This window comes from Microtus ochrogaster, chromosome 18 (genome assembly GCF_000317375.1).
Source record: "Microtus ochrogaster isolate Prairie Vole_2 chromosome 18, MicOch1.0, whole genome shotgun sequence".
Taxonomy (NCBI): domain Eukaryota; kingdom Metazoa; phylum Chordata; class Mammalia; order Rodentia; family Cricetidae; genus Microtus; species Microtus ochrogaster.
The window spans coordinates 67,231,472-67,254,053 of NC_022020.1; the positions used below are offsets into that span (position 1 = coordinate 67,231,472).

Genomic DNA, 22,582 nt, shown 5'->3' on the forward strand with positions numbered 1-22,582 from the left:
GACACAAAGCTAAAGGAACATAGAGCAAAATTCTGTTGTCCCCATAGATCAGGGTTTTCCTCACCCACCAAGAGAAGCTTCCCCCTGCAGCAGATGAGAGCAAATCCAGAGACCCACACAGGACAATGTGCAGAGTGAGAGACCTCAGAACGCTGAGTCCTAAATGTGATGTCTCCACCAAATCCCTTCCCTCAGGGCTCATGGAATTCAGAGTGAGTTTGTATTTTTGGTTTATGTTTATTTTGAAAACAAAGAAACACAAAATAATACTACCAAATATATACACACTACTTTTAATTTCCAAAATTTTCAAACTAAGTTATTAAAAGGACAAGTCTGTAGCTATCTAAGAAATACAAAGATTTCCCTACAAGTAAAGCTATACAAGAAGCTATGTTGGGCAAATGAAAACTATCTGTCACTAACATTTGCAAAACAATGAACATAGATCTGTGAAAGCCACCTACAGAACACAACTTGACTGAGAAAAGGTAGTGAGAATCACCCAAAATTTCTACCAGAGTACTTCCACAACTCATAAATGCTTTCAGTAATGTAGCAGGATACAAGATCAACTAAAAAAAAAAAATCAGTAACACTCCTGTACACAGATGCTAAATAGGCTGAGAAAGAAATTAGAGAAAACTCAACTTTCACAACAGTCACAAATAGCCTAAAATATCTCGGAGTAACTCTAACCAAACAAATGGAAGACTTGTATGACAAGAACTTTAAATCTTTGAAGAAAAAAAAATTGAAGAAGACACCAGAAAGTGGAAAGCTCTCCCATGCTCTTGGTAAGGCATAATTAACACAGTAAAAATGGCAATCTTACCAAAATCAATGCAATACCCAGCAAAATTCTTCACAGACCTTGAAAAAATGGTACTCAGCTTCACACGGAAAAGAAAAAAAACATCAAGATAGCCAAAACAATCCTGTACAATAAAAGAACTTCTGGAGGCATCACAATCCCTGACTTCAAACTCTACTAAAGAGCTACAGTATTGGAAACAGCCTGGTATTAGCATAAAATACAGACAGGAGGACCAATGGAACCGAATCAAAGACCCGGGTATCAATCCACATACCTACTAACACCTGATTTTTGACAAAGAAGCAAAAGATATGAAATGGGGGGAAAAAGCATATTTAACAAATGCTGCTTGCATAACTGGATATCAACATGTAGAAGAATGAAAATAGATCTCTATCTATCACCATGCACAAAATGCAGCTCCAAATGGATCAAAGACTTCAATATAAAGCCAACCAAACTGAATCTCATAAAAAAGAACCAGGGAAGCACACTTGAACACATTGGCACAAGAGAATACTTTCTAAATATCACCTCAGCAGCACAGACACTGAGAGAAACAATTAATAAATGGGACCTCCTGAAACAGAAAAGCTTCTGTAACACAAAGGACATGGTCAACAAGACAAAACGACAGCTTACAGAATGGGAAAAGATCTCCACCCACCCCACATCAGACAGAGGTCTGATCTCCAAAATATACAAAGAACTCAAGAAATTGGTCATCAAAAAACCAAATAATCCAATTTTAAAAAAATGGAGTACAGACCTAAACAGAGAATTCTCAACAGAGGAATCTAAAATGGCTGAAAGACACTTAAGGAAATGCTCAACATCCTTTGTCATCAAAGAAATGTAAATCAAAACAACTCTAAGATTCCATCATACACCTATAAAAACGGCCAAGATCAAAAACTGATGACAACTTATGCTGGAGAGGTTGTGGGGTAAAGGGAACACTTCTGCATTGCTGGTGGGAGTGCAAGGTAGTACAGCCCCTTTGGATGTCAGTGTGGTGATTTCTCAGAAAATTAGGAAACAACCTTCCTCAAGACACAGCAATAACACTTTAAGGTATATATCCAAAGGCTGCTCAATTGTGCTACAAGGACACGGGCTCAACTATGTTCATAGCAGCTTTGTTTGTCATAGCCAGAACCTGGAACAACCTAAATGCCCCTGGACCGAAGATTGGATAAGGAAAATGTGGTGCATTTACACAATGGAGTACTACACAGCAGAAAAAAATCTTGAAATTTGTAGGCAAATGGATTGGGCTAGAAAATATCATTTTGAGTGAGGTAACGCAGACACAGAAAGACAATTATTACATGTACTCACTCATAAGTGGTTTTAAAATATAAAGCAGAGAAAACCAGTCTACAAATCACAATCCCAGAGAACCTAGACAACAATGAGGACTCTAAGAGAGACATACATGGATCTTATCTACATGGGAAGTAGAAAAAAGAAAAGATTTCCTGAGTAAATTGGGAGCGTGCAGACCTTGAGAGAAGGGGGAAGGGGAAGGGGAGGCAGGGAGGGGAGATCAGAGAAAAATATAGACTCAATAAAAACAATTTTAAAAATATATATAAAGAAAACCTGAAATGCCCGAAAGTCTACAAGAAATTAGCAAGAAATTCAGTCAATAAATGGGGATTGTTTCGAACTTCAAATGAAGAAGGACAAACAGGCAAAAATAAATGAAAAAGAAAGTTACACACTTTACCCAGGAGGCAGATGAAAACTTACTCTGAGACTGCACCTCCCCCACATGAATGGCTGTCATTTTGAAAGCAGATACTGCTGGGGTTGGTGCCACACTCAGTGAAGTAGGAATTACTTTAGCACAGCCATTATGGAAATCATTATGGAGACTCCTCAAAAGAAATCTAGAAATATGGAGCTGGACAGAAGGTTCAGAGGTTCACAGCACTTGTGTTTGCATGGAGACCAAGTCCAACTCCCATCAACCTTGTGGAGGCTCACAAGCATCTGTAGCATCAGCTCCAGTAGATGCAATGCAACCTTCTGGCCGTCATGGGAACCAGGGACATGGCACATGTTCATACACATGAAATAGAATTTGTAAAAATATTTAAAAAGCTCTAAAAATAGAGCTCCTAGGTCTATAAGGAAAGCAGCCAAAATCGGCATAGCCGTATGCAGATGAACACAATGGTGTGCACATACACAACTACGTATTAGCACACGCAAGAATGGAACAATGTTATTGTGGGAAATTGGGTGGAACTGGAAAGCATCATGGCCAGTAAAACGCGTCAGCCCCACAAAAGCTAATCCATGTTTCTATGACAGACACAAAGAAAATGGACTGCTAGGGATGTGCCAAGGGAACTTAGAAAAGGGCTGAGAGAAGGGACCGCATATAATAAAGAGTGGACCAGGAGAAAGTATGATTAAATTAAATGCATACTTGGAAATATTATAATGAAATACTTTACTCTGAATGATACATGTTAATAGAAATCCAATTTATTTGTAAATAAATAAATTTTATTCACTTGCTCCTCATGGTGTAGTGCATGCCTTCAATCCCATCACATGATAAATGCTAATAAAAATTCAATTTATTTGTAAACAAATAAATTTATTCGCTTGCTCCTCGTGGTGGTGGCGCAAGCCTTCAATCCAAGCACTCAGGGAGGTAGAGGCCGGTGGACCTCTGAGTTTGAAGCCAATCTGGTCTACAAAATAAGTTCCAGGACAGCCAGAGTCATACAGAGAAACCCTGTCTCAAACAAACAAAAATCCCAGAAAACTTGATCTATTTTAAATTAAAACCATTCTATATGAGTTATACTGAACCTGCTATTTCCTATAACCCGTTTCACCATATTTTCCTGAAAGGAAGAGAGTAACATATATTTAGACCTTAGCAAATGTAAACTTCTTCAATCATTTTATTCAAAAACAAAAATTTTTTAAATTATAAAAGTCATACCTATATACTATGTCTTATAATTTTATACCTATATGTTTACATTAATATCACAACAGCCTGCAGAAACAGTAGGAGTGTGGCCTAGAGCCTAGACCACCATTCCTGGAGAACACACAATGGTAACTCATTAAGAAACATGCAGCGCTATTCCCCATACTGGGTTGCCTAGTCTTGCATTAACACAGGGGGAGCAGTTAGTTCTACCTCAACTTGATATGTCATGCTTTGTTGATTCCCCTGTGGGGAGACCCGCCCCTTTAGAACAGAAACAGAGGAGGAGTGGATTGGGAGAGGGGCAGAGGGAAGGGAGGGAGGGGTAGGAGGAGAGTGGAGGGAAAGAAAGCACAGCAAGGCAGACTTACATACATACTAGTGTGCATGGTAATTGTCATGCAGCGGCAGCAAATTACAACTTAGACTACATAAAACTGTACCTTGGGTAGGAAACATTGGCATGTCTTAAAATGAATCATCTCCCTTGTAACCAACGTGCGGGTCATTCTTAAAGAAGCACACTAGCCTCCTAAGCAGTAAAATAATATTTAGAAAGTAAATCTAGGAAAAGCCACACAGAACTCGAGTTTTGAAAATAATTTACTGTGCACATCAATTACCCCTGGGCAACAATGGAAGCTGGCTTTCAACACAGCTTTCCCTCCATACTGAGTTCAGTACCTGATGCAGTACCTAAGACAATGCTGTTCACACTCATACATACACAGACACACATGGGAGAGGGAGGGAAAAGGGAGAGGGGGGAGGAAGGAAGGAAGGGAATGGACGAGAGAGTGGGGGAGGGACACAATTCAGCTAAAACCCTTGGCAATGGATATGGAAATGCATTCCTGGAAAGCAGATTTTTTAGACTCTTGTATCAAGCGAGAAATATTTCTATGTAAACGTTGTTAATTCATCTGAAATTAACAATATTTGACTTTTCACCTTAATAAATACTGATTTTGTATAATGCAATGAGTAGGTTCTAATGTCTAATAACTACCAAGCAATGTTACAAGTCTCCTGGAATTGAGTATGTTGTGTGAAATTTTACTCTTTTGGCTTTTTGAGGGGCCACCAACAAGCTCCCTAAGAAATCAAGGAGACTTGTTCTTACTTACAAATTCCTGGCCGTAGCTTGGCTTGTTTCCTGCCAGCTTTTCTTATCTTAAATTATCACAACTATCTTTTGCCTCTGAGCTTCTATCTTTTTCTGTTTCTCTATGCCTTTCTTTGCTTCTTCCTCGTTGGCTTGCTGAGTGTAGCTGGGTGACTGGCCCTCCAAGTCTTCCTCTCTTTATTCTCTTGCTCTTCCTTCTCTTTGTTTTCCTTCTATTTGTACTCTCTGCCTGTCAGCCCCGCCCATCCTTGCCCCTGCCTTGCTATTGGCCATCAGCTCTTTGTTAGACCATCAGATGTTTTAGACAGGCACCATAATACAGAGTTAAACAGATGCAGGGTAAACACAAGTCACACACCTGAAAAAAATATTGCCAACAGGAGGAAAGGTCACTGAAATGAAAGAGCTGCTCGTGGAATGTTAGGACGACACCACGGTCAGAGTCTGCTACAGACACCAATGGCATCTGACATTCCTATAAACACTAGGTATAGGATCCCTGCACCCTAAGCTCACAACAGATCATGCAAGTTGATCTAGTAACAAGAACTGGAGTGTGAAGAGGCCATCTGAAGAAATAACCTTGAAAACACTTCATTTTTTTTCCATCATGGCACTTCAGATTAAAGAAATAAAGTTTTTCATTGGTTTAAATGAATGGTCAAATTGCCTTGATACAAGTTCATAAAAATTACTTTGAAAAGTTGTGTTTCCTGGAAATGTCTTGGGAAAAACTTTGCTTAGGACGTTTTCAGTAAACTACCCAGAAGCAGCTGCGAAATGAAAGGATTCCCACGTTGATGGGTGGGCATAATGGAAGACTGCAGTAAACATACAGGCCTTGGTTCTCCTTAGTCCTGGCAGTGGTTGAGAATCAAAGAAAGGCGTTGCAGGCCTATTTCACCAGGTCCAGATGTATAAGCCTGCATTCTAAGTTAAGTGAAATTAGAGAAATGAATGACAAAAAAACTGAGACGCCAGCTGGTAGAACACAGTCTTTAAAAGTTAAAAACACTCTTTACACTCTTACATTAGCGGCACTACTAGTCTCGAGAATCCCGTGAAAAATATCTCGATCATTCTGACCGATAAAACAATGGCTTGAAAAAAATCAATAAAGGAGTATAGAATAACAATTATTACTGCAGTATTACAATTTTGGGTTTCTTTGGGGGGAGACAAGAGATGAAAAAAATTAAAGATAAACAAACATATACATAAACACACACACTCTTCATTCTATAGTGTTCCGTGAGAAGGTGATGAGAAAGATCAGCTAAAGAAAGAATAAGCAGGAGACTCAACAAGATGGACCATGATCTCCAGACATGATAAAAGTGACAAGCCAGTAGCTGTGAATGTTGGGTGGGCATCTTAGAGAAAACAGAGAGAGTCAGAGAGGGAAAAGAAGGAATGTTTGACAAATATTACCAATGAATGATAAGGCTCTCAAATGGAATCTGCATCATGATGAGAGTCACGGAATGACCAGGCAATAGCCCAGGACAAGGATGGGGTTCAACAGAGATGTTTGCACGTAGTGCCAAGCCACCATCCAAATGTTTTTCCTTAAGGCCGGACTCAGCACTGTCAGTTACAGCTCAGCTGGGAACGTGCAGGACACAGCAGCAGTCACGGTCCTCTTTGCCAGAATCCAACCAACTCTCGTATTCCAAACCCTCGTCCACCCCCTTGGAACACTTTCCTTGCTAAGCATTTACTAAGGCATCATCCTTTACTCCCCCTCCAAGTCTTCCCCAAGGCCCCCGGGCAGCCCAGGGCTCTCTAAACCAAGAAAACACTGAACCATGGGCATCCTAGAGCTCTCAATGCACTTCCCTTAAACTGCTACAAGGCTAAGATCATTTACAAGGCAGCCCCCCCCACCACCACCCCAGCCCCCTCAAGGGAGCTCCTCAAGGGCCCCGCCCACAGTTCCCTGGACTAGCTCACCACTTCACTGCAGCAGAGCCTCCTCTCTCCTTGTACACATCTTCTGCCCATCAAGTCCAAAACAAGGCCCATGGGGACAGAGGAGAGACTGACATCTTTTAGATGTGACAAAATACTAACAAAGTCTTATGACTAGGACCACAAGCGTTCTTTTAAAGCAGCAAGAATGTTCTATTCCCAGTAGGACTGATGAGAACAGGAAAAGGAACGGGGAAGTGTAGCAAAAAGACAGTCCTGCATCTGTATCTTTTTCTCCTAAATGAGCATCCTGCCTGAAAGCTACCATGAGAAAGTGGCTGTGGCTGAGAAGAGGTTCCTGGACGCTGGGTAGCTGCCACTGGCTGACCCAGCCCATCTTTGCCCCATCCCCCAGCCTAGCTTCTGCAGTAAGGCTGTGAAAAATCTCCAGACTAGCATCTTGACAAACCCTGTATCACTGGACCCCTCCTTGCTATCCAGCGATGCCTCTCTCCTGCCTCTCTCTCTTGGTCTTCCACTTACGAGCATCTCTAACTTCTCTCTAAATTCACCCTGCTGCAGTCAATCAATTTTTAAAAATTCTTAAGATCCCAAAAGCTACTGACTTTGAGTAACTCTTCGTTTCTGGGACAAAGAAAGCCTCCATCCTTCTTAGAAACACCCGATTATTTGTGTATCATAACCAGAATATAATAAAGAGGAAGAGTTTCTGATACAATGAGCAAGTGACTGCGATAAATGAGAAGCAATACTGCTGTTAGCTGGTAAACACATACCAGCTCCACAGACACCTTAGGAGCAAGAGAACATTCGGAACTACAGGAGGGAAGCTGTACCTTAAAGTGCACAAACAGTTTTCATTTGATATGAAAAAAAGACATTTTCTAAAAGTATCTAATAGGGATGTACAGTACTCAAGAGAGAGACAGAAAACCAAGGGGCTAAAGATACATGAACTTGCAGGAAAGTATTGACTTAACTTTACAAGTTCCTATTGCAATACTTCTGAGTTATGGGGGTTTTGATTTATGTGAGCTTGTTAAAATATATCATTCACATAAATGGGACTTCCTCATAAGAAGCAAGAAAAAAATGAGACTGGAAATAACAGCAGTAAATACATGCCACTCCCTGAAGTCCTTTGCACGTGCTTGAGATGGGTCTCAGTTTAGGGCCTAAGCTTCCCAGCAGTAACACAAAGAGGAAAACGCAATTACATACACGATTCGCTAGTACCCAAGTAAAACGACAAATCATCACAGGAAAGCACAACATCTCCTAGAATAGAGACCAAAGAGAAATCACCTTCCCGAGTCTTGCAGGCAAGATATAATATTCTAATCAATAGCAGACCAAATACTGAATTAACAACAAAGTTGATTTCATGTTATTTTTTGAAACTTTCGTAAATTTAAGTCATTATCATAATAATTATAATGTAAAAACAAATCTATAGGACAAAGGGAAAAAAACAGTATAGTGAAAGAAACCAGCTTTTAGCAATAATAACAATAACAACAATAATAATAAAGAAAAACATAAAAAACTTTAAGAAATGAATAGTGCAAAGCCCAGCATGGTGGCATGTGTGGTCCAGCACACAATGTGGGGCAGGATGTGTCCAGCTGATGCCAACCTTGAACTCTATGCTAAGACCCTGGAGCCATGTGGAATTTGGACATGATGAGCCACTGACACTTGTGCTAGCTTTCAACGGGGAAACTTACACAGCAGACACCAGGAAAGAGCAAACTGCAGTAGTACATCCAAGGAAAACAGACTGTAGGCATGACCAATACAATCCCAAACTTTGACAGGGTGACTTTGTGTGTCTCTATCCACATGCGCCTAAATAAACTTCTGACTGACCCCATCAAAATGCAGAAGCCAATCTTTCATTAGAACAACATTTGCTTCAGATGAATGCTATGACATCCATCATTCTACTGAGAAATGATTCACCAGGTTTTGGTGTGGGACAATTCTATATTTTGTCAATTACATTTTAAATAAACGCTGATTGACCAGTAGCCAAGCAGGAAGTATAAGCGGTACAACGAAACAGGAAGTAGAGGTGGGTCAATGAGAACAGTTATAAGAGCTAATACAAAGCCTGAGCTAAAGGGCCAATCAGTTAAAACTTATGTAGACCTCTGTATAATTTTCTTTGGGACTAACGGCTGTGGGAACAGGGCAGGACAGAAACAGAACAAGCAGGCCCTCATGTTACAAGGTTTCCTTTCAATTAAAACCTCCTTTTTCATAAAACTACTGGGTCACACCATCAGGGACTATTACTTAGTCCTAACTACCCACAGATGAAGACATGTGAAGACAGAAGAAGGGAACCTGGAAACAGGCAAAGCTCCATCAAGTCACTAGAATGTGGAAAGTGCCTTACTTGTTCCATTAAGCCAGACTGGGAGAGCAGGCATGTTGTCTTCCACTTTGCCACAACAGAGATGTCTTCTGTAAGTATTTTTAACACTGACAGGAGTCCATAAACATTTTATTTTTCCTAAATTAACTTGTGTACGTAGCTTTAAAAAAGAAAATAAATACTGATTGCAAACAACAGAAAGAAAGGAAATCAGAGGAGACAGAGGGAGCGGTGACAGAAATTGGAGAGTCTGTGAAGTGACAACCACAGTTACAGCAGTCAGGAAGTAAAGAATCAAAACATCCGTATGAGAACAACCAGCCTACTTCCAATAAAACCGTTCATCTACCATGTAAATATTGAGAGAGCGAAACTATCTTCTAATAAATCAAAATAGACACAGGTGAACTGCTCAATCAAACCCAAGCTATTATTTTAAAATGGACAATAAAGTGATAAGCATAATTTAAAGGGAGTAAAACCATACACGACAAGTAAGACCTTTTCTAACAAGAAGCTGTAGGTCCACTGTTCTGTAGGTCATTTATTTTCTAAAAATGTATTGTTTCTTTCAAAGAGTGGCAACATTCCTAAACAATCTAAAGTACCAATAGAAATAGTTTAATGATCACAAAACCCACGGGAAAAGCATGTCAACACGAGTTTTGTTTTGCATGGCACCTTGATATTTCACGTAAAATAGTAGCACAACAAATTGTGAAAAATAAAACAGGAAAAGATACCTTTCCACTATATTAACATGCAAACTTTCTGAAGGGAAGAAGAAAAAAGGAAGGAACCAAGGAAGTCACTCCAAACCTTTCACAGGGTCACATCCACACCCCAGAGACTCCAAGGGTCAAATCCATACCCTGAAGACTCCACAGGGTAACATCTACACTCCAGAGACTCCACAAGGTCACATCCACACCCCAAACCCTCCAATGTCATATCTATACCTCAAACACTCCATAATGCTCACACCCCAAACACAAACTTTTATGAAAGGGGGGTGAGGGAACAGACACATATAAAAGTAAAAAATAAAAGCAAGCAGAAAAACAAAAAATCCCCCACACAAAATCTTTAAAAATCACACCTAACTGCTTAGAAACCAGTACTCCATCCTTGAGGCTGGGTTTCTCTGAGTCTGAGTAGTTCTAGAATAGCTGTCTCTCTGCAGGGGTTGTGGGGTGGAACAAAGGCACACACCAGCAGACTCAGGTCACAGGGGTAGATGCTCAGGAGTTCCAACCTAGTTCTGAAGCCCTGAATATTACTGGACAGCTGTTAGTCCCTATTCCACAATAAAGCTTAGAAAGGCTGGTCCTGCCAGGTGGTGGAGGCGCATGCCTTTAATCCCAGCACTCAGGAGGCAGAGGCAGGTGGATCTCTGGGAGTTTGAGGCCAGCCTGGTCTACAGAGCTAGTTCCGGGACAGGCACCAAAAGCTACAGAGAAACCCTATCTCAAAACAAACAAACAAACAAACAAAAAAACCAAAAAAAGAAAGGGTGGTCCTACTATCAGAGAAGGAGTCAGGAGCAGCAACAAAACAGAGCTCATTAGCTGAGCACCAAGACCTAATCAAGAAAAGCCTCCTTCTGAAATACCCTTTCAAAGGAGCTGCTGCCTCAAAGTGCTGCCCATAACTGGAATGGGCTTTCCCACATCAGTTAAGGTGATCACGAGACTATTCAGGTGAGGCTCCCTACTTGGGAAAGTCTAATACATTAAAATCAACAATAAAAAAGCCAGGCAGTCCTAAGGGGTAGGCAGAAATCTAAGTTCAAGGTCAGCCTGGTCTACAGAGTAAGTTCCAGGACAGCCAGGATTACACAGAGACACCCGTCTTGAAAAACAACAACAGTGGGGTGGTTTGAAAGAAAATGGCCCCCAAAGAGAATGGCACCAACTCTGGTCTCCTATGCTCACGCATACCCAGCGAGACAGACTACTTCTTTTGCTTGCACCATGTCTGCCTGCACACTACCATGTCACACCAAGATGATAACGAACTAAACCTGTAAAAATGTAAGCCGCCCAATTGTTTTCCATTATGACAGTTGCTGTGGTCATGGCATCTCTCACAACAATAGAAACCCTAACTGAGATGAACAGTTTACCTTCACTGAACTTGTGCAAAATGGAACCCATCAATATTACTGCATGAATGGAGGAGGGGGTCCATGAGGCCCCTCTCTCCCTGAGGCATTGCCTTCAGGGGTAATGGTTGCTGCAGGAGGAAGTCATACCTTCTGATAAGATGCCCTTGATGTAGGAAAGAGCGCCTATCCATACACATTCAAATAACCTTAATTACACCCAGTGGGTCCTAACTTTTTACAAATGACAGCTAGCCCCAAATCTCAAATCCCAATGAAAGAGAGGCCAACACTATCAAGGCACATTTGCCTTCCACCCAGAGTAGAAACAACACACTGCTGTGCTGACATCTTCCAAACATGGTTTCCCTAAAACAGACATAGATTATGGTCTAGATAATCAATATTAAATTGCAAGGGCATTTTCTCTGTCCACAAAATCATTTAACCCTTATGGTTTATTATATATTATATAATTTACAATCTTTTAATATCAAAGTGGCGCAGTGGTGCCTTAAGTATTGTTGAAAAGGTTCTACCAGCAAGGATATTTCCTCACAGTATATAACACATACACACACACTCACACTCACACACTCACTCACACACACTCACACACACACACACACACACACACACACACTCACTCACACACTCAAAGACATACAAAAATCAAAGAAGCAGACAGGACTCCTAGACAAAACATACCTCTCCTATCTGTCCCACTGTTCAAAACCTGCTGATTTTAAGCACTGTACTGCACAGACCTGATACTCACAGGAAACACACTAGTCCTGGCTGCACTTATTTTTATACTTGTAAAGAAGCTCATCTTCAAGATGAGTGAAACCAAAGCATTATAAGGCATTTTTGTTCACTTGAATAACAGAGATTAACACTCATTTAAAACAGGGATTACTTTAGAATGGACTTGAAAAATAATTGGGGTTTATTATTTAAAAATGAGCTAGATATGGCAATATTCAGTTGATTATATTTAAGTGTAAAATATATCGCAAATAGTATGTTATATTACCTTAAGGTACATTAATGCAAATTTAGGTTCAAATATTGGATTTTTAAGAAAGCTGTATTCAGAGTATCTAAAAGAATTGGGTTTTTTTCTTCAAAAGTTAGTCATATTGACCAAATTTATTGGTTCATCAAACTTTATAGTCCCAAGTATGTGGATTTATTTTTAATAAAATATCATTTTTTCACATATCAATCAGAGTACAAGGCCTAAATACTTACACGCAAAAATTAATTTAATTGTTACAGCCTATTTGGTTAATTTCTATTACATTTTTCCATAATTTTTCCATAATACACAATGCATTAGAGAGTAGAATCAAATTTCAAACATAAAAAATAAACTGACTATACTGTCCTGGAAATACTGAAATATAGCAAGCTTGCAAAATTATAGCCAAAGCAACAATGTTTTAAATGAGTGAGAAAAATCTTAACTTAACCGACAAACATTATTCCCTAACTGAAGGTACAACAAGCTCACCGTTCTGTGATGCTTAAATCCACAGAGACAAAAGAGAGGAGCCTTGTACCACATTACAATTGTTAACCATGGTCTCCTCCAATCACAGACGCACACTGAAAAATAATATTTAATCTAATTCCAGGAATTCTGATTCATGGTTACAGACAACAATGCTAGGGGAAAAAAAGACAATATCACAAACACATCTGAATTAAATATTTCTTTAGCAGGAAGAAAAATAGCTGGTTTAGATGAATATTGCCCTTAAAAGCAGCCAGCTGTTCAGATATCTACAGCATTTTCACACTGCTGGACAAGGCTGGTATAATGGCTGCAAAAGCAAAGTGCATTATGGGAGAGGAAGTCACATGAGCTTTGTCAGCAGAGGAAGCTGCAGTGTTCCCAGTGGGCAACAGGTTTAAATCTTGGTAACCAACCTAAGACAACACTGAGAGGTGGTGGAAGCTGTAAGCAGCCTGGCTGACTGGCAGGAATCTAGTCCCTTTCTGAATCTCCTTCCCACTCTAGGTCCTCCAACTTGGGCACAACCCCGTATGAGGCACAGAACCAAATGACCAGCTAAAAACATCTAAAGGATACTAGCAGCCAGAGCCAAGTTTCCTTCTATAGGCTGGTTAGCTCAGGCATTTGTCCTAGCACTGGGAGGCTAAGTCACTGTTTTATTGCAGTAATAAGACAGCATGGCTAAGGCAAAGCATAGAGGATAGAGGTCATTCAGGGTTAAATTCAAGAGGTGCGACCATGACCATAGGGCCTGGGAGCAAGGCAGCAGGCAGACATGGCACTGGAAAAATAGCTGAAGGCTTACACACACACACACACACCAGCAAGTAAGTAGAAAGCGTGGGGTGGGGGCCAACCACTAAATGGGAAGAGAGCTGCTTTTGAAACCTCAAAGTGACACACAACAAGATCATGCCTCCTAATCCTTCCCAGACAGTTCCACAGCTGGGGACAAGGACTCAGATATCTGAGTTTATGGGGCATTCTCACTGGAACCACCACATCTATCTAGATCAATTTACACTACTGAGCTAAGGAAACAGGAAACGCCTACAAAACATAGGAAAGCTAAATGGAAAAACCAAACTCATGGTATCTTCTCATTGAAGGTGTTGGCATCATAAATAATATGTATATAAAGATTAATTATACATGTGATTTTGATCTGAGGGAGAAAAAATAACACAAATTCTTTTCTATCTTTCTGATTCCTACAAGTTATAGCTCTAAAATAAGAATCATAATGTACTCTGCAGGATTATAGAATGACTGAAAAAACTCATGTGAAAGCAAAAGGAACAAATACTAAGTACGGGGGGGGGGGGCTGGAAAGGTGGCTCAGCAGTTAAGGACACTAACTGCTCTAGCAGAGGACTTGGGTTCAATTCCAGCACCCACATGGCAGCTAACAACAGTCTCTAACACCAACATCTATCTGACACCCTCACAGACATACATCGAGGCAAAATACTAATACAAATGAAGTAAAATGAATAATTTAAAAAATACTAGTATGAAATATACTTTTGGCAAATCCCAAATTATCCTCTGAAAGTACACAATTTTCTACATTTCAAGAATAATCTGCTAACTGGGTATATTTCAGCCAGAAGTAAGTTGACTATAACAATGAAAAGCATGAGAAACTGAAGCTCAGGTGAAAAGGAGGCAGACACAATACGGCAATATTTGAGTGTATCCATAGTCTCTAACCACACTCTAATGCTAAGGAAACTGAAAGCATCTTAATTAGGAAAGGGCCATTAGACATGTTAGATACTGATGAAAAAGAGGGGCACTATCATTATTTTGTGGATGACTTCAGAGGTGTCAACATGCTGTGACTGACACTCAGGAGAGTATAGAATCTGGAGTATTTTCGTGGGGTTTAGAGGGAGGCTGAAAACTCAGCCTGCAGTCCAGTAAGCTGAGGGTGTTTCTAGAAGTGTTGAGTGAATACACTTCCAAAGCACGGAAGCTATCAGAGTAGGGATGCGCCCCTGGCAGCCAACACTGCTAGATATCAGCTACAATGACTAGGCCTGCATGGTGACCTAATTACCATACACCACCAAGGAAGCTGAGGGCACAATAATTGTAGCGTTGTTTTTCATGACCTGGCAACTGTAGTATTAACTGGAGAATAACATGGGATATTTTATTTTTAACATCAGCATTGTGTTTGGTTCTAGAGTAAGAACTCTAAAATGTCATTTTAAAGCCCCCAAATAAGAATATAGTAAAGACAACATTCATTTATCCCACCTCGACCCCAGTAATTAGTTTTAAACATTTGCTTTAGCATACATGAAGGTGTTTAACAGGGTCAATTCTTCCAATTCTATAGTTTTGTTTATATCAATGTACCTCTCAAGTATTTCATTACTTGGTTTTTAAAACTTCCACATGCCACTGCATTTTTCTGGAAAGTTGACACAATAAATGGCATTCAGGAAGAAAGTTACAAATTCAAGATGAACCACTGACACAAATCTGAGAAGTTATTTCATTAAACGAAACTAAAAGTAGACAAAACAACTGTACTTATTACATACAAAATACAAAGGAATGAAAATTACCTTTCTTTTGGGGTGCCAACTCCATGTTTGCCTAGTAGGTGAGTATTTAGGTGCTTCTTCATTACAAAAGCAACCCTAAAAAATAAATGAAAATGAATTATAGAATTATATCTTGACAATAATCTTGAAATCCATAGAGAGCATTTAAAATTGATTATGGTATGGGCATACATTAGCACACCATAGGCACACTCAGAGAATAGCTCTTGGACAAGAGTGCCTCTTCGTTAAAGAGATGAGTGCACCTAAATTGCTGAGCTCCTCTTCTGGTCTGGGAAACCAGCCATGTCCAAGATCAAGGGAATGGCTGTGGTTCTTTAGGCCCTGCCTCCACTGTCAGCTGGCAAGCAAGAAGAATGAAAGGTAGCATGTGTAATGTTCAGGACCCCAGTCAATCTCACACTTCAGTCATAAAGTGGGCTTGAGAAAATGTCATTTTATTAAATATTTAAAAGATTATAAAAGAGAAAAAGAGTATGTTACATAAGGCTTCTTTAAAAACACGGCTGTAATTGGAATAAAGGTTTTTTAAATGACATAAATGTTTATCATGGCTACAGCATGCACATGCAAATACACCAATGTGCTTTTGTGCCAACAAAATATCAATGTAAGTGGGGTAAACAAGAGTAGCTCCAGACTCACTATCTTAATTTACAAAGCGATGGCTGATCAGCATCTGTATGGAACGGAGAGAAAGCTCTCCAGCTCCACAGCGCCTCCTTCCTCACAGCACCACACTGATTGTGTGACTCTCAACAGCACCAGATCTCATTCTGAAGCATCAGACAAAAATGGCTAATTTGAAAAGTGGAGGGAGGGGGAGAATTTCCTGTTGTAACTTTGAGTGTAAAGGGCTTGCAAACATTTTTGTTAATTATGTATTACAGCTGTCCTTCATAAAGTTAATTACTAATAGCTAAAAGGCAACTGAATCAATTTGCATATGTACATGAAAGGCATGACACATGCAAAAATATGATTTTAATTAGCGTTCTATGATATAAAAGGCTACAAATCAAATTGACATGTTATAAGACTCTTAACATTAAACACTGGATTTATCTGGACATGTTTGCACAAATGGGCAAAGTGAAGAATGCAGAGTACTGCAGCCTCTCAGAGGGGATTCCCCCCCAAAAAATCAGGAGTCTCTAGAATCACAAAATCTACTTTTTGCAAATAATATATATATGTGTTTATTTTCATATAATAGTAAAGAAGTTTAGGGAGAAAATAATATATTTGCATTTTAGATGATCTTGACTTCGTTATTCAAATAAACGTGCATACGCTGACACCACCACCCATTCTGTTTCATACGTAGGCAATAACAACTATGACGATGGATGTTTGTGACGACGAATAGCTTGGGCATCTCATCAATCAACATAATGGAAAGATAATAATCACGTTTAAAGAATCAAACTGTGATAATATTAAGTGGTGAGCCAAACAGCAACAGCATAAGATGTTCTATATTTGTTTCTGCTTGATTTGGAGAGAATAAATAACATTTTTCATATCCTGAAAAAGAATACAGTAATAACAGGAGTCCATTTAAGTCATAACTTTCCTAGTGTCCTCCATTTTCCCAGAATTAAAAAAACATAAAGCTAATAGCAGCGAGCAAAGGTTAAAAATCCAAAGCTGCTTATTTCCATGACCAGGGACAGGGTAAGAGATCTGAACTCAGAAGCCACAGTGCAGTGTTCGTAATAGAGAAGCATTTATTAATTAGAATGCTAAAGTCTAAAAGAAAAAATCCAAACCAAAATGTTCCACTGCAGAGGAAAACAACCTCACAGGAAGAAACTCTTACATGACACATGCTCTAAGTCTGCAAAGGGACTGTACCGTTAGGAGCTCAGGAGAAATGAAAAATGTGTGCAGACTAGAATTTGAGCTTACGTACAAGTGCAAAATATTTGCTCATCCAGTGTAATTTACACGACAGTCCTTATATCTGGCTATTTAAAATATGAGCAGTTCAAAGTTTCAATATAATTATGAGTTTGTAAAAAAAAAATGTGTGAACATTGCCTATCATCCGTCCACAGCATAAATAGACTACTGGTTTTGGATAATTCACAGATACAACCAGAAACGAAAATGTCCTTCCAAAAGAGCCCCAGCTGAAATGCCTTGCTAAGCAACATCCATGTTCTGGGCTCTGAAGCTCTATGTCAACATGTTAACTGTCAGCTGTATGTGCCAGGTACTGGGTGAGTTCTGCAGAAAACAGAAAACCGAAGTGACAGCAGGCCTTCATGGAAGTTTCTTCTTATACCCACAACAGAAGACTAGGGAGATTAGCACAAAGCCTATAATATTGCTCCTTCGCTGGCACTGCTAATCATGCATGCATACTTTCCACTCATACATTCATCACAGAACCAGTGCTCGGCACAGCAGAGAAGAGTAGATCTAAGCAGCTAGCTCTGTTCAACATGGGAACAAATGAAAGCCCTTGCTCTAGGAAATGTAGTTCAGGTGAAGAAGGTGGGCACAAGGGAAAACAGAAAGCAGTTTATGCGATGGTGGGAGTTATGTCAGTGGGAGAAGAAAATACACAGCAGGAACTGAGAGAAGATGAAGACCCTACCACTTAATGAGCAAAGGTGATGGTTCCATTCAGAGAAGAGACACCACAGACATCTGATGGGCTGGAACTGGCTTGCCTAACAATACAGAGGAGGCCCAGGGCTACACTGGCATAAAGAGGCATGGAGGCCAGGATGGGGAGAAGGGAATGAGAGCAGACCAGGCAGGCAACAGTCACGGTGGTGTAGACCATAAAGGCCTTGGCTTTTATTCTGTAGGTAAAAGCACTATAGGCATCGAAACAGAGGTGTGTTATCTGGCTTCCATTTTAACAGCAGTGTGCTCAATCTCTCTGTCTGTCTTCCCACAGACACCAGGCCTGGAGGTGACATGTAGCCGTCTCTGGAGGAGACACGGGTAAGGAGAGCTGTGAAGAGAACAGCGGGAACGTCTCCGATGGATAGCGGTGACCACAGACGGATGGCACTAGGTGTAGGTTCTGATAGATAGGTCACAAAAGGAAGCTGAATGAAGGAAAGGAATGAGGCTCAGAAAAAGAAATCAATGGGGGTCATCAGCATTAAGGCAGCCCACAAGACCAGGAGAGACATATCAGACCAAAGTCTGCCTCCGCTGCTAATGAACCCCATATCGGGAGAAAGGTCCTTATCTAAGCTGTCCGCCTCGTAAGACCCTGACCATCTGAAAACAAGTAATTTCTTTTTTAAAAATTTGGGGCAGGAGCTAGCAAGATGGCTCAGGAGTAACAGAGATTGTTGTCAAGAACTTATGCAGTAGAAAGAGAACCAGTTACCATAAATGGTCCTCTGACCTTGATAAGCAGGCTGTGGCAAGCACGTGCTAACACACACACACACACACACAGAGAGAGAGAGAGAGAGAGAGAGGGGGGGGGTAAAAAGTTATTTGAAAAATATGATTAGCCCAGGCTGACCTCAAACTTGTAATCTCCCTGCCTCCTACTGGCGTGTACCACTTTAGGCATCTATCCAAAGGATAAGCAGTCATACCACAAGGACCCTTCCCAACTATGTTCATAACAGATTTATTCATAATAGCCAGAACCTGGAAGCAACCTACATGTCCCTTTAACCGAAGAATGTATAAGAAAAATGTGGTACATTTACACAATGGAGTACTGCTCAGCAGTGAAAAACAATGACCTCATGAAATTTGCAGGCAGATGGACAGGACTAGAGAAAACATCATTCTGGATGAGGTAACCCAGACCCAGAAAGACAAAATGACATGTGCTCACATCTAATGCTGACTTCTTGAATCTTACCTTAGAGGGACATAGTCTGTGTACAGGAATAAAAAAGCTTGCTTTAATTAATTTGGCCATGATGGTTTGGGTTGGTAGGATTAAGAAAAGACTCTGTAAATGCATGAAATCAGATGACTTCAACTGGGTTTTGGTGTCCAGAGCACAATAAGTAGAGCACTAACATTTACACTCCAATTTTCAAGAACTAAACCTCATTTTAATTCTCCCTTTGAAGCAGTTTTCCTAGATTATAGATGATGACATCTCTCCCATCAGGGCTTGGGGTTTCAACAGTTGAACACTCTCTCCATTCACTGCTATGGATGACCATCTGCTTTATCAAAGTAAATGCAGCATCATGAGCACAGAAACATATGAGAAGCAACTGAAATGCAGTTTTAATTGCTCATCTCCTAACTTACTAACTTGTAAGGCAAGTGCTGAAGTGCACACACCAAAAGACAGACCTACACCTGGAGGCGGGAGCCTCGTGTTCTCTGCTGCAGGCGGACAGACCGTTAACAGTGTGTCCTCCTGAGGGCTGCCCGCCTTCATGCCAACTCTTCTACTGTTGTGAGATTAATATGTTTAACTCCACAAATTTCTCATATATAAGTAATAACTAGATTCAACTTTGCATAGACCCCAAGTCCAAAGAGAGCAAGGCCTTCCAAAGGATAAAGATATTTCTAGGGGAGAAGTTACTGTAAGCCACATTTGAGAAAAAGACACATTATGAAGCAACTGCCCTCATGAATTCAAAGACAGTATCTGACATACACTAAGGGCAGCAAGCACCCTGACACTCACTCACATCACGGCCCTGATGACGCCAGTGAGACATCGGCCCTCACCTATCCAGGAATCCCCACAGCTCCCAAACAGATGGGCAGAGGACAAGTCTCACTCAGTAAAAAGCCCTGTGATTCAACAATCAAATTATTTACTTTTTTAATTTTTACAAATAAAAAGGTCACCAAAAAGGTAACAGGTCTGGTAGCCAGCGGGTAAAGGCTAATGAATAAATATAAAAAAGTGTTTACAGCTGAAGCACATATGGACCGTGAACTACTTCTATCATTCCAACCAGAGTAATGTTGGCCCTTTAAGTAAAAATTACAAATCTAAACATGGCAACTAGGGGAAGGCCAGCAGAAAGACAGTAGGCCAACTCTGGCTCTGTCGTTTAGTACGGGTAAAGTTGAGGATGCTATGTGCATTCTCGCAAAGAAAGGATTTCACAGGAGGGCTGTGATAGAGGAGAAACTCCCCAAGAACTGGCATCAGGAGAAGAGAACTAGGAGCACTAACCCTGCACTAGCACGGTCCTCAACAAAATCTACTAGAGGGTTTGGCTTCAACCAGAGAGACAGGTGGTCAGACAAAGAATTCAACTCACAGTCAAGCGGAGTGTACGCATTTGGGAGTTAAAATGTGTACAAAAGCTGAAATGAAGTGCAGTTCACACATGACAGCACCTAGGAATTTCACCAGTAAAGGAAACAGCACGGAGAAAAGAATGCTGCTCCAAAAGGCCTACGTAAAGCTTCCTCCTCACTCAGTGTCATGCACATGCTGCTGAACACTCGCAGTCCAGGGAGAAAAGACCAGCATTTCTTAAACTCACTGCACTGTCCAATATCACTGTCATAGCACACATAGCAAGTGTGCAAAATCACCACACTTACAAAGTATTACTTAGAAAATCCGCATCTTTGTGTTCAGTCCTGCAATTGTGCTGCTGATAGGGTGTGTTAAGCTGGGAAGACCTGGAAGGCTTGACCTTGGCTACAACTGCTGCTGTAGGTGGGCCTTTCTCTGCACCTGTGGGGGTGTGGTGAGCTCCACAGCCTCAGGCTCTTAGACTATCCATCTGGAGATTAGACATTACCAGAAGCTGGAAAAGACAGTTTTCATACCTCAGCAATGCTGGGGTAAAGCCCCAAGAAATGTGAAATTATGAACCCTATGGGACTTGGTTCATTCATTTAAGGGTACAAGAGAACTGCAATCAAAAGCTCTTTGGTAATAGCAAGACCCCAGCTCTACTGTTTACCACACAGGTCAGCCTGGAAACGTTTAATAATCATACTAAACCTCTACTGCCTAATTTACAGTGTTCAGACAATTACACTGACCTTATATAACTAAGATGGGGGGGGAGTTACTTTGTACAATACCTGCTAAATAGTGATCACTGAATAACAATTACAAGACTCTGCCATCGGAAAAACAAGGAAGAAATTAACACATATTGACCCTAGATTTAAAGAGATGTGATGGAAGAGAAGAAGGATGGATACAAGAACAATTATGGCTCTCTACATAAAATGCATATTTCCAGTCTAGACAGGAATGAACATGAATAAACAAAAAGCCAAGCTATGAAAATGCATTTCTAGAGAAAATGTGACTTGTTGAAATAAGAGCGGCTGGGCTGCATCCCCAGCACCCGGCCGCCCACATGGCTAGCTTAGCTTATGCCCCGAAATAATTACACGGAAACTGTATTTTTTAATCACTGCCTGACCCATTAGTTCTAGCCTCTTATTGGCTAGCTCTTACATATTGATCTAACCCATTTTTATTATTTTGTGTAGTCCACAAGCTGGCTTACCAGGAATGATCTTAACCTGCATCTGCTGTCTGCAGTGGGACAATCATGGCGACTCACTGACTCAGCTTCTTTCTCCCAGCATCCTGTTCTGTTTTCTCCGCCTACCTAAGGGTTGGCCTATGAAATGGGCCTAGGCAGTTTCTGTATTAATAAGAAATCATTCCCACATCATTGACTATAACCCAGAAGTAAAATTAAGCAATATGTAAGAACAGGGCTAAGGATACACTAATTCTCATGATAATTTATAATCTGAGAGATTTCCCCTGACTAATAGTACTGCTCAATAAAAATCAACAAATTGGGTGTACAAAATTAGGGCAAACTGAGCAATTTAATTTTCATCATTAAATATATTCACAATATATAAATGAAACAGACCAATTTTTCCCAAAATAAACCACAAATGGTCAAAAATAAAAGTATGAACAAAGCATCAAATAAAGACACTCATCATTATCCATTTTCTCACATTAATTCAAAACATTAAAAATATATTTACCATGATGTTATTTGACTTTGTGGGTACATACTGTTATCATTCTGCTGACCTTCCCTATGACCTGGGTGTCCTGTCCCTTTAAGAGATAAGCTCTTCCCACCACCAATCTCCCCCCCAATTCCTGTCAAGGCAAGCTGATCTTGCTTCTTCTCTCCATCTCCTTCCTCTCCACTCCCCCTCTGCCCTTCCCTCTTCTGAAGGGACAACCACTG

The 22,582-nt window shown here is 40.4% G+C and overlaps 1 protein-coding gene across 1 annotated transcript in view; it reads right to left on the reverse strand.

The window, feature by feature from the left end:
* Znf407 (zinc finger protein 407) overlaps nucleotides 1–22,582 on the reverse strand; it is a 364,962-nt gene that overhangs the window by 200,955 nt on the left and 141,425 nt on the right. Inside the window, exon 4 of the mRNA XM_026783585.1 lies at nucleotides 15,420–15,494. Coding sequence (XP_026639386.1) covers nucleotides 15,420–15,494 — 75 coding nt within the window. The remainder of the gene's footprint in view (nucleotides 1–15,419; nucleotides 15,495–22,582) is intronic.